Source organism: Vigna unguiculata, chromosome 5 (assembly GCF_037176805.1).
Source record: "Vigna unguiculata cultivar grain cowpea cultivar isolate G323 ecotype 2 chromosome 5, ASM3717680v1, whole genome shotgun sequence".
Taxonomy (NCBI): domain Eukaryota; kingdom Viridiplantae; phylum Streptophyta; class Magnoliopsida; order Fabales; family Fabaceae; genus Vigna; species Vigna unguiculata.
Genome location: NC_140796.1, coordinates 7,460,571 through 7,474,639, shown reverse-complemented (window position 1 = coordinate 7,474,639; position 14,069 = coordinate 7,460,571). Strand labels below are relative to the sequence as shown.

The 14,069-nt window shown below is 34.2% G+C and overlaps 1 protein-coding gene across 1 annotated transcript; it reads right to left on the bottom strand.

Moving 5' to 3' along the window:
• Window positions 1-213: 213 nt before the first annotated feature.
• ARK2 (armadillo repeat kinesin 2) lies at window positions 214-12,730 on the bottom strand. Its single transcript, XM_028073086.2, has 19 exons — window positions 12,549-12,730; window positions 11,219-11,319; window positions 10,966-11,088; window positions 10,586-10,771; window positions 10,200-10,421; window positions 9,900-10,053; window positions 8,415-8,564; window positions 8,100-8,188; window positions 5,807-6,010; window positions 4,974-5,090; window positions 3,716-3,850; window positions 3,499-3,627; window positions 3,015-3,141; window positions 2,850-2,942; window positions 2,188-2,313; window positions 1,919-2,044; window positions 1,123-1,266; window positions 786-914; window positions 214-698 (listed from the first exon to the last, which is right to left on the bottom strand). The coding sequence occupies exons 1-19, from the start codon at window positions 12,685-12,687 to the stop codon at window positions 538-540; spliced, it is 2,655 nt and encodes an 884-aa protein (XP_027928887.1). The 5' UTR covers window positions 12,688-12,730; the 3' UTR covers window positions 214-537.
• Window positions 12,731-14,069: the final 1,339 nt, after the last annotated feature.

Sequence of the window (14,069 nt, the reverse complement as noted above, 5' to 3'; positions counted from 1 at the left end):
AAAAAAAAAAGAATAAGTTATACTCCCCATTTATTAAAAACACAACATAGCATCATTAAAAGTTATTAAATGACGCTGAAAATAGCATATCCCCACAAAGTCTCAAACTTAGACTCGTATCATTAATAATAAAAAAAGTAAGTTGCTGAGATAATCTCAAAGAATTTATAGTGATAATTAAGATCAAATGGAATCATATAACATGGGCAAGAATTAGAATGATGATTTTCATTACTTACACAAATCAATAATCAATTACAAATAACAATATTGGGCAGCTCTATGGAATTTGTGGTGGTCAAAATTTGAGAAACCAATGTTAAACAACATATTTTCACCATTTCTTCTCTGCCCTGCCACAAAACCTCAAATTTCCCCCTCTATCAATTATACATACATTCATTCTGGTCAGTAATGGCTACATAACAAGTACATGCTAAACCCTTGCTGCTTCTCTTATCACAAAAATAGCAAGGTGGAACTATTATCAAGTACGTGCCTCACAAGCTGTGGAACAATAAATGCGCAGATTCATAATCAATAATCTACTCGTAGGCGTCGCAATTCAGATTTGAATGTTGAGACAGAACTGAGAGTCCGACGAGCAAGATTCCGTATATCCTCTCGTGAACAATCTCGTGAAATTCGAACAAGTTCCCAGAGAGCACCTCCACTAACCAGGTCCTTTGCATTCACTTCTGTAATGTTTTATTTTATAACATCACAATTTAAACATTGAAATGATGTATTATGAAAAACTGAAACATGATGAGAAGTCTCGTTACCATGCTGTGCCAAGTGGCAGAGCGCAAGCTCTATGTGACGCCTGATTGGTGCAGCTTCATTATTAGCATTTTGTACTATCCACGGAAGTGCACCATCTTCTATCAAGAAAGATCTGCCACTTTTTATCCCTGTGAGAACAGAACTATAATTGTAAGGTTTGAAGTTTGAAGTTTTCAGTGACTAATGCTTGCTTAGAAACATTAAATACATCTTTAAATAATCATTGCAGGACTGAATTTTTTTGGTGACGTTCTTTAGTAACTATTTAGTGTATTTTCTATCTGACTTGAAGCTTAGTGTTCTAAGTGTTGAGAATAATATGGAGAAAAAGTAGACCTTGATTAGAAGCTCGAGACTCGCATTTTGCGAAGTTTGCAATTCCTCGTGCAACTTGGGAAAGGACATCGGGATGTCCACATCTTACGATTCCCAGTAAAGCCTTAATACCTCCCTGGGATCTCAGAGTCATCAATATTCTATCTGAAGAACATGGAAAACAAAAATATGAAACCTACAGAAAAATATATATTCATGGAAATACAATGATTTCAAATACAAAATCTACTAAAGTGCCATCTGTACTGAATGAAGAATTCTCAACTGGTTTTATATAATACGAAGTCAGATAACACAAGAAAGTAGAATGTGGGCAAGGTTCATGTATAAAGGGGTAAATATCAGCGAGGGCAGTGCAGACTATTCAGGATTAGTTGGCATTTTTCTGAGCGTTGGCCATTACAATTTTAGATAATCTTGACAAAATTGAGTTCCCTTAAATGTGGGCTAAAGTAATTTATATTTAGATATCTTCATTTGAAAATGATTTTAACATGATGATTGTTTGAGGAGAATAATTATCGCGAGAGAAAAAAATTCAGTATTCCATTCAAACCCATGTTTGGCCTTATGTTCACAAAGAAATGCCAAAAAAGATTTCAATTTCTCAACCCACAAGCACGTGGTACAAACAAATGTCCAAAGAAACTATTAGTAGCCAATAATGGAGATTACATCACCATCATAGTGTGGTTTGAAGAAACTATCCAAATTTAATTTATCTAATTGCTAAAATTATATTTTCATGCATTTATCGACATAAATAAATGACTTGCAAAAAAACAACAAACTGTACCATTTCCACATAAGTTAGCAATTGCCCCAGCAACCATTCGAAGTGTTTGTGGATCTTCAGCATCAGATGCAGTCATTGATAACAGAGTAATTCCTCCTTCAGCCATAATAAGTTCTTGATTCGCTTCTGATTTAACAAAAGAAAGCAAAACAAAAACAATTGTAACATTAGCCAAATGCACAACCACAAATAAACTGAGGTAGTACCAAAGTGATAAGCAAGATCCAATTGTCTATGACATGAAAAAAATATCTACTAACGACATTCACCATTCATAGCAAGATTGGCAATTGCCCCAGCAGCTACTCTGCGAACAGTTTCATCCTCATATCTTCGAAGAAGCATCAGCAAGGAAGTAAGCCCTCCAGCCTCAACAATTCTCTTTTGATTAGCCTCTGCATATCAGATTGAGAAAAACTACTATAAGAAATACTAGACATAAGAAAAGATACATGAGCATATAACAAAACGAGCTCAGTCTTGGTCTTTGGAATGTACCAGTGCAGAGAAAGTGTAGAAAGAAAGAATCGTCTAGTGGACAGTGAAAACAAGAAGACGAATTTTATGGAAAACTAATACAGTTGCTTTTCAAAAAAAAAATTGAAAAAAAAAATAGTAGAATTTTCCGGATAAATTATAACCAATACAATATCTACCATGATTTAAAAAATAAATCACGCTGCGATATATACAACTATCAGAAGACAATGAACATAAAAGATAGACAGGGACTGTTTGTTTATGAAACAATTTTCTATATACATTATTATTTTTTCTGAAAATAGGAAACGAAAACAGAATTTTTTTTTCTGAAACTAAACAGACTCCTAACTCAACAACAACTGTTTTAACAATTGTAATCATTGCCAGAAAAAAATTCACAGAAAGTAGATGATCGAATATAGAGCCTTAAGATGAGATTAGCTTCAACCTTCTGCAGCTAGGTTGGCTACCACTTTCACAGCATGAATTCGTACATTGGCATCATCTGACTCCAGCAATGACAAAATCTTTTGCAGTCCAACTGTTAAAATAATTTGAGTCTTTAACACGGATATGATGGAATGTTTCAGTTATAACTCAAAAGAACTCATACCTTGCTCAAAGAGAGTAGCAACAGATGACTTCTGACCATTTGCAGTGTCCTTGAATTGGGGATGCCGGGAGGAATCCATTGCAGAAAATGTGCTCCCAGAACTTCCATTTTCCAAACACCTTCTCATCTATAAACGTAAAATTGTATCATACTATACCAAAGATTCAAATTTAAGTAAAAAGAACATAATGTAACATACAGCTAGAAACAATGGAAAGATCAAAGAATCTTGATTTGACAACATCGACTACCTCATTAGTTCAGAATGAAATTATGTTTAGGACCTATATTTGGTGCTCTGGTTGGGCTTGTTACAAGAATTCTCTACAAAATTAAATACTGAAGAGTATTGTGCATTTTATGGCCACTTTCATTAAACCAAAGCAAAGTCAATGACTCAATGCATGGAATTACGATCCAAGCTAAAGTTTATTACTAAAGAATATCCTGAATGCTCAAATTTTAGTCAACATAAAACAAATACCTGGTCAGCTTCAAAGTTCAATTGCAATAATTGACTTCTCAATATTATTATTTCTTCTTCAAGTCTTTTTTTCTGATTAGCCTCATCCTCCAAGATGTTGCGAAGCTTTACAACTTCTGCATCTCCTGCCTAGTATACATAAAAGATTTTAGTATAGTATAAAAACATTCTAGATAGATGAAGAAAAAGAAAAGTTAGCCATTTAACTGAATCTCACCTGTGTTTGTGTGTGTTTCCCCAGTTGATTTTTTAGATGTTCTACCTCTTCTTCAGCTGCCTTCCTCCGACTTCTTTCGGTTTCAAGCAGCATTTTGACCTCAGTAACTTCACCTGCTGAAGATGATGCGGGCCCCTGTGCCAAAAAGGCACAAATAGCTAAATAATTAAAACCACAAATAAAAGATAAAAATAATAGCTCAAAGCAGCGATTCAATCAGGCAATTGTTAAAACAATGACATTGGGACTAATGAAGACTGATGCGTAAATTACAGTATCGAATTTACCACAAGACTGGTAAGAAAAATCCTAAAATAAATTATTGCTTAATATAAAAATTTGTCATGAAACAACAATCACAAAAGATTAACTTTGATGAACAAAGACACATTAATGAATTCATATTTTATCTCCTTTTGAGTTTCTATTGTGACATGTTGAGATCATACAAGTCAATCCCAGACAGCAGACAGACAAAAATGAGATAGCAGGATGATTTCTATTCTAATATTTTTCTTATTGTGTGTGTGTATCTTTGTATAAAGGAAACAATGTAGATGAAAGAAAAAATATAAAAGAAAACATAGACCTCTCTTCAACATGAACAAAATACACCCCGAAAGATGTTAAACAATGTAGTTAAAATTGAGAGTAAGGCTCTCCAAGGAACACACACGATAGCATCAAATCCAATCTGAGAATGATAGATATCTTCCACCCGGATTGAGGGGGACTGTTGGAGATTGCCCAAACCAATCAGAATCACAGATTTTTATTGAGTCCAGATCATATCTGAATTATTTGTAATTAGAAACTATATTATTCCTTCTGCTTATTTAGTTACAGCATTTACAAGGAAAATATTATCCTGATTTTCAGTGCTAAGATTGGTGTATAGATTTTTTTTTCCCTTTCCAATTTATACCTCTTACTGTATCAAGTACGAGTCAGGAAAAATATTCATATTTCCGGAAATACAAATGTTCATTCCAACCAAACGTACCAAACAATAGCATACTTGGACATAACCAAAAAATTAGGTTCATTCTACAAATACTTATAAAGAAATAAATCAAGATTGGTCCCAGAGACTTAGGACACAGCCAGCAACCAACATTAACCAAAAATGCTGAATGTGAAAACAGTAACAAACAATGATGTCTCAAAATATATGCGACCAATAACTTTCAAAAACAGTGGAACAAAAATCCACCTTCAAGATTTGCAGAGTGTTAATATTATTTAAAAAGGAATATACCTCTCCATTATCAGCCACAGAACTATTGCAGTCATGTCTTTCTTGATTCAAGACCAACTTCTGCTCCAACTCCTTTACCAATTCCATGTACTCCATCTGACATTTCAGTCTCTCTTTCTACAGGGTACAATCATAAAACTCCATATAAGACATTGAGAAAACAATTGAGATGTTGCCCCAAAAATCCTAAAAATTAGCCTCTTCGGTGACTTAAGTTTTCCACAGAATAGGGCATAAAGGTTTTGCACGATGTCTAATACTTGGTTAATAATAGAGACTAAAGATATAGAGACAGCACTACAAAAAGGCATATAAAAGAACATTTGATACCAAAATGATCAAATTTGAACAAGGATAACGTACAAGTCTCACATTATATCCATCCTAAAACACTTCGTCCAGAAAATATGACATTCAAAAACATACAATCTTCATAAAAGTACTCCAGCCACGCAGAAACCCTTTGATTTTAAATTGATCATTTTTAACCTCAAAACAATCTGTCTGAGACATTTTTAAGAAATAACACTTAGCAGAATCCATACTTCCTCAACAAGACATCAATCCAGCATAACTAAGGCCTAGCCCAGAATTACTCATTGTCTTTACGTTCTGTTCACAAGATAAGCTAGAACAATGCCTAAAACCAATTAGAAAGAGTTAAATAAATAATAATGATCCTCAATCACATACTTTAACAATATGTAAACCCTACATTATTAGTATACAGCATTATGTATACAATTACAAAACAGTTAAAAACCACAAAGACTTTGGCTTAAAATTTACTGTAATTTGTAGTCAAGATCTTTCATATGGGTCATATGACAAACCTCCAATGCATCAGCAAAGTTCCTCTCAACCTCGGAAATTCGACATTGTGCCTCCAAATTTATTTTGTCAACTTCATCCTCAAAAGATTTCTGCTGCCTTTCATTTTCTGCAATAAGCTTATCTAATTGTACCTCAAGCTTACGAGACAAGCTTTTATAATCAAATTCCTCCTTTATTTTCAGCATATTCTCAACTTTCATAGCCTGATGAAACAAAAATGTGTTAATCTCTGTCACAAAAACACAAAACCATATCAATTATCACCAAAAAGAATTCATTATAAATGATAATGACCATTATGATAAAATAATCATAATGAAATATGATTTGCATTCTTATCAGTGGTATGCCAATGCAACAGTGAAGCATTACTTGCCAGCCCTAGAAATTAACTTTTAAGGTTGAGAAATTATGCTTCTTTCGGTCTTCTCTGTTCTTGAATTTGGAGATGGTTCACACATTAAAGTTTGGGATGACACTTGTTAGAAATCTCACATCAACTAGAGATATTGTTAAATTATAGTATACAGTTGGTGCAAACTTCACTTTACAATCCCATTTTGTAACATTGAGTTTGGCCAAATTCCATTTCTAAAATGAACTCAGGCTCTAACCTAATAAGGTTTTTGGGCCTATTGTTCCACCTAGGGATGGCAACGGGTCGGGTCGGGCACAGATACTATGATACCCGTACCCGACCCGCTAAAAAACAATCCACCCGTTACCCGCCCGTTTACCCGCCGGGTATCCGCTTAAAAAATACCTGCGGATATTTTTAAAACCCGTGGGTACCCGTGGATACCCGATACCCGCAAATATTTAAAAAAATATGTATTTTATAAATTTTTTAATATAAAATTATAAAAATTAAATTATAATTATAATTATAATTATAATTATGATTATAATTAAATTTGACATAATAAAATATATTGTTACTTCTAATTTTAATTAAATTTAACTTAATAAAATATAAATTAAATTTTAATTTTAATTTTTTGCGGGTAACGGGTACCCGTGGGTACGGATAGTATGATACCCGTACCCAACCCGTTTATAACCGGATATTAAAATACCCGCTACCCACTACCCGCGGGTAATAAATACCCACGGGTAGTAACTATCCGTCACGGATTTTATCCGCGGATATCTGCAGGCACGGGTATTTTTGCCATCCCTAGTTCCACCCACAATCAAGGTGTTGTCAAACCACAAAAAATATCTAGTCCAAGATTCCACATGTCCAATCCCTGGTGTGAGGGTTTGAAAGAAATTTCACATCGACTAGAAATATGATCAAGTTATAATATGCACACAATTGAAAACCTCTTGTTACAACCCAATTTTATAAAATTGAGTTAAATCTAAATTTACTTTCAAAAAACACCAATGTGAGAGATGTTCCTTTTTCTGAAACGCTTCATAGACTCTACCTTCTTTCCAATTCTATTTCTAGAAATTTTATGTTTCTCAGAAATTTGAATAATAGGAAATTCTCTGATTGACAATCTCTTCTAATTCTCTGATTGACAATCTCCTCTAACCTTGTTATACTCTGTCCACATCTATTCAAACTTAGACCAGAGGATTAGGTCACTTGACACTCCAGATGTTTTTTATGTAAATCCTATCATGCATTTTCTCACTTCATCCAGCAGCGTAACTCCCTCCTTAGGAAATCAATCACTCCCTCAAAGGTTAAAACATTTGTATATGGGAAGAAAAGCTAGAATTTTCACTGGTCAATTGTTACCTTAGGAGATAATTTTGTGTAGAGTACTGCACTTAGCTGCTCTGTGTTATGCTTAAGGACATGCGGGTATTCTTTAGTAAATTTTCCGAGCTGGTGTCCAGCGGCACGTTTTTTGTTCTTAATTTTTAACTTTTGTTCTTGGATTAATTTATGGAGTTACCCTCTAGAATTCAAACCTCCTTTCTCTCAATAAATCATTTGCTTATAATGATGATCATGATAACTAAGGTCAAAAATTGGCTCTACTAACAAAAGAGCAAATTAATATGCCAGCATGAGTAGTTAATAAATGGCACAAGGACGCACAGTTGAATCTAAGGGGATTAAATTAATGAATTGTGCCAGTATTATTAACTTTTAATGCTAGAAATCTTAACAGTGATTTTTCAAAAGACATTCCAACACTAACATAACAATAAGAAATATAAATACACACGATGAAACAGATCTTAATGAGAATAAACTTAATATTGATATTTAGTTCATATAGAATGAATGTCCACATTTATGAAAGTACAAATCTAAATGAAGAAACTGACCCTTTGACCAAACAATATGGTACTAGAAGTCTCTCCTCGATGACGTGGTGATGGGCCAATAGTCACAATCAATGAAGTCCTAGCTGTGCCTGCAGATGATCAGAAAGCAAATAGAAAGAGTGTCCAAGAAGACTATTGGCATCTGGTACAAAGACTAAGACAAAGATACCATAAATATGTCCATCAAGGATTTAAGAAACCAGATTTGTAAACCATAAAGGACATCACACTCAATTTGTTTATCTTGTCATGTTGAAGAACAGGAGGATATGATATGATACTAAGATATCTAAACAACAAATTATGGCCTCTTACCGCCAAAAGAGTCTCGAAGCATTCTAGTAAGCTTTGAATCACGAAATGGAACATGAGCATTATTCTCTGCTAGAGCATTAATACATTTTCCCAGTGAACTAAGTGAAAGATTGATAGATTTAGCTTCCTCTAGCATGTGCCCTTCACTTCCTGGTGAGGAAAAAGGGTTAAAAATCAAAAGTTTCTGCACATATCAACATAATGACAGAAACTAACAAGGTAAGGTAAGGGGACTATCACTAAATGAACATACAAATTTCAATTCAAAGGCCACAGGAAACAGGGAATACTAAAGCTTGTTTGGTCTGAGGATGGGTTTGTATTTTCATTTTTTGTTTCCTCTTGAATTAAAAATGCCATTTTATTTTATTCTTTCCTATTTTCGAAGATTTGTATATAAAACAGTAAAAGCAAGAAGAAAAAAAAAACATTTTCACTATTACCTACACAAGTATTGAACACAAAAATGAAAACAAGACACTTTTGTAATTAAAAGTGAAAGCTAAAAATTAAAAAAACATTTTATCAAAGTAAACACACCCTAAAAGGGTAATGGCTTTTTTACAATTTGTATTTTCAAGTAATATGCTTTTACTAATACTTACAAAAATATCACACTGTTTACGTTTATCCCTATTTTCAAAATTTTGTGAAGGAAATAGAGAAAACATTCCTTCACAAAATCTTAAAAACAACAAACACTGTAAAACCAACGGTTGTTTCCAACTTTTCCTCCACAAGAATGTCGATACCAGAATAAAATGAATGACACTTTTCTAAAATATCTCTATTATCATTCAGGATGCTGGCAGAAAGCAACTGTTCCTTCTCAAAACTATCACATCATATATTTTATACTATTTATGACATTATTATAATAATTATATCAATATTAACACATGTGGTATACTTATACTGTGATATTATTATAATATTATTTATAAATATTATATTATTTAAAGCCTGAAACAAAATAAATAGTCACAACAAAAAAATGTTATTGTTTATATAACAAGTTTATTGTAGTTATTCTATTATTATATATTTTATAATTTAAAAAGTAATCAAACAAAACATTTTCTCATGCATTTTCCCAACCATTTCAATATTTTCACATGCATTTTTCCCGTTATTTCAATTATTTTTTAGCCATTTTACCTTGACCATTTGATTGAATTGTCTTCACCCATTTTCATCATTATTCCCACCTATTTACATTTTTTCCCACCAACTTGAATTATTCTCTCCTGCCCCCATTTTATTTCTCACTCATCTGGGGACATTTATGGGCCATTTGCAACTATTTCTCATAGTTTTTCTTCCTGCTCATTTGAATGAGTTTTCCTCCCACTTTCCAGTATTCTTCATGCATGCTAACACAACAAATGCTTCATGGAGAAGCCACTTTCAGACAATTTCACAAGAACAATTTATTTATGCCACCTAGATTTACACATATAGACAGCTTTTAAGTTCAGCACACACCTGACTTATGGACACGTTCTGAACCTGCCAAGTCTACCACAACCAACTTGCTCTTCCGAACAAGTGGTTTTGAAGGTTTAGTCAAATGAGAGGCATCACCATTTTGACTAGATACAATATCTTCACTTTCCAAGACAGACCTCTTAATATGAACCTGTGTGAGAAACGATAAACTTATCAAGATTGGATATTATTTTTAAGAAACAAAAAACAGTGAATAACTAGTTTCCTTGATTTGTGATGTTTGGAATCAAAGACAAAGAACAGAAAAGGTAATCCAAACAGGGAATATTCTTTCACCATCAGAATAGCATGACTGCGAGAAGATTCAGTATTCAATTTTGTGTTAGCAGCAATTCGATTAGCTTCCCCTACTCTTAACAGCTCCAGAAAACTATGTTGGTCTGTGATTTCTACAAGAGTTGCCCCAGGCATAGATACATCACCACTTCTTGGATCTTCCACTATAGGAATATTATCATTTGCTGGATTAAGCAAATCCTGGAGAGTCTCCATGTAAAGCTACACATTTTTTGCAGACATAATGAGTAAAATAGCCTAGAATGGTTATAATATAAAACAAATAACACTTTCTTGATCAAACAAAATGAAACAAAACACAATGGCCACTAGAAGATAAAAGTAATAATGATGCAAAAAGCAGTAATGCACATGTAAGTATCAACCTGCAGATACGAGACTGTGACAGAATCAGTATTGGGTGACAAGTCAGCAAAAATATCCTCCATGGAACGGACCATGATACCACGATCAGAAGCATCAACTTCCCCTAGTCGTCCAAGTGTAAATGTTTTCCCAGTTCCAGTTTGACCATAAGCCATCACAGTCCCATTATAACCATCAAGAACACTCTACAAACCAGACATCAAAAACGTGTTAAGCTATAGAGTATTGAAGAAATATGGCAATGGATAGAATCCATTAACAATTAAACCTAGGAATGATGTCATCAAATCCTAAAATCATTAACATTAAGCAGAACTGGATAAGGGTATCTCAGTAAAGATGTTCACGAACAATTAGGATATGCACCAGTACAACAGACCTCCACAACTGGCTTAGCCACAACTTCATAGACACGTTTCTGTGATGCAAATTCAGTAAGCACCTCATCAAACTCATATGTGTCAGAATCCCAATTGTTTCTACGAAGTTTCAGTCTTTTAAGCTGAAGGACAGTAAAAACACAAAAGGCTTACATTAAACAAGATCCGTGCATAAAACAATCCAAGATATCTATAAAGCAAAGAGAAACAAAACATCCACAATTAATAGTAAATTAAATAGAGCGAACGTACCTCTGGTTGTAATTCAACACAATCAGCAAAATCGGCATCAGCCATCATTTCTTCAGCATTTCGCGGTCTCAATCTTACAGCCACCCGAACTCTTCCTGGCACTGTACAAAGAAATGATAGCATGACAAGTGTACTATAGTAATACCCCCATACCAGATAGAAAAATAGCGGGAACAATTTTTAATAACCATTTTGTTTTCAAGCATTAGCTTTCACTCAAAATATAAAAAAGTACAAGTATAACAATGCTGCCAGGAAACTAAACTTCTAGGCCCTATCTAGAATTCAAGAATTACTGGTGGCCATACAGGGGCCCTTAAATACTACACCCTCCTCATACAATGAGCTGTTTTGTAGCCTTTTTCACTGATGTTAATACCAAAACCCTTCTTAGGAACCTCTATTTAAAGTAAAGGATCTACCCTGAATTGTGTTATTTTCCAGGATTTTAGGAGTGGTTTCTCCTCTACATCAAACGGTACCAAAACCTAGTTGATCCTCTCCCAACCACGAAAGGAGTCCTCCAGAGCTTCAGTCAGTGAGTCTCATATCATATTGGCATGAACAGGAAAACCCTATTAAAGTATAGGCTGCCACCCAACATCAATCAGGCTTTAAGGAATGGATTCTTCTCTTCACTACAACAGCAAGTTCCAGACAAGCTGAACATAACCACAAGATGCTACTTTGGGACTAACCTTCCAAGAAATGAAAATATGACCTATGTCATCTGGGTCTGGATATTAGGATTTCCAATTAATTGGGATTGTGACATTCACCCCAAACCCGCTAACATACAACTCTTGAGATTGACTTAGACCACTCGCATCTTCACCCCAAGCTCAAACCACGTAGCATATCAAAAATCCAGATCTAAAATACACGCGAAGTGGATCATTAACTAAACAATGTCCACACTCCAGAGCAAAACAACTAAACGGTTGGTCCTACCACATCCAAAGCTTGCTTCTGCTCCATCTAACTAACTAAAAGAATAAATTTCCAAAAAAACAGATATTCCACACATTGAAGACCAGAACATAAACACCGAAACACCGAGCAATGAGTGTTCAAAAAAATATGAACAAAATGAGGCGTATCTTAAGCAATCGCTCTCCGAAGTAACGAACTATCACAATTGTAGGCCATACGAAAAGTCACAATCATAATCATCCACAAATAGAGAAGGAGCGAGCTTCATTATTGCGACCTAAACGTGGTTACCAGTTAGTTAGAGCTTCATTACACTCTCTCCACCTACCACACTCGTAAATTCAAACACACACTCCCTATGTGTTTGTAAGAGTCTAGGGTTGTGAAAAGGACTGACCGGCGTCGGCGTTTCTGGCGGCGGGGTTGGCGCGGCGCAGGGCGGATCCCGGCGAGGGGGAGGAGGGGCGGGGGCGGGGCTTGAGAGGGCGATCGAACTTGGCGCTTCCTCTTTGGACGCCGTTTCGGTTCGACGCCATGGAGAAGACGGTGGTGAGTGAATGAGGTAGCGGTTTCGGAAACTGGAAGCGAAGTAAGGAAGAGAAGAAGTGAATGAAGGAGTCGTGGTCGGGCCCACGTGTGAAGTGTGGGGTAGGTGGTTCATTGTGGGGCCCACCCTGACTTGGATCGTGCCTTGATAAGGAAAGAGAAAGAGAAAGTGTTACTGTTGCGTGCGTCCGTGTCTTGTTCCCTTCCCTCTTCAATTTTATTCAAAAAATTCAACTGCTGTAATAATTATATTTCATTATTAAATTTTACTATACCTTAAATTTACACTATTTAACTATTTTACAATTAAAATAATTATTTTGAATAAAAAAAAATCCAAGTAGCTAATAATTATGTCATTTTTAATTAACTAATACCCTATGTATTGTAGTCCTACCGAAAATAAAATTAATTCAAATATTTTTGTTCCCTAATTATAAATCATGTTGAGTGTAACCGTTTTTAAATTTAAGAGTATTAATTAGTGGTGATAGATTATGTAAATGATAGAGTCGTTATGGTTTATACCGTTTTCTTGTTCATAACTAAGCATAAGTTTGACTTTGTGGAGTATTAATTAGTGAGGTGTATGTGGCAGAACGAAAAAAACATATTTAAGAAATTGTTAGAATGTGATTGACACATTCCTATTGAAAGGTTTGTGAATTGTTTGTTTGTTTGGTGAGAGTGTGATTGGTACGGAATAGAAGGAAAACAAGGATGTCATGTTACAACTTACAACTCACACACCGTGAAGTGTCCGCAGGTTGCTGTTCAACATTATGGTAGGAATTCAAATAATGTAATCATAAATATGCACCCTAAAATCGCTGCAGGATTGGATTAGGGAGAGAAACTAAAATAAATAAATTGATAATTTCATAATAATGTAATAAAAAATAAACGGATTAAATATTTTTTTAGCTTTTAAAATATGATGTAAAATTTTTGATTTCAACTATGTTCCAAATTTTGATTGTGTTTGTTCTTGAATTTTAAAGATAAATGGATGTAATTTTTGGTCGAAAAAAATGCATAATCAATTAAAAACATTACTTCAATAATCATCTTATTAACCCAAAATCACGATCATAATGAATGACATTGTGTAAAAATTTATACAACACATAATAAATTGAAAAATAACACTATGTGAAAATTTGTACAACACATAGATCACTTTTTCATGTCCTTTAACCCTCTTAAATATAAATACGCTCACACTTTCCAAAACATAAGTATATATAAAAAAAATCAACTTCTAGCTTAAAGTATGTTTGATTAGGACAAACAATATTATAGACTTAAAACTCATTATATAGTTTCAAGACGTATTATTTTCATTAACTCAACGTAACTTTAAGGATTTTTT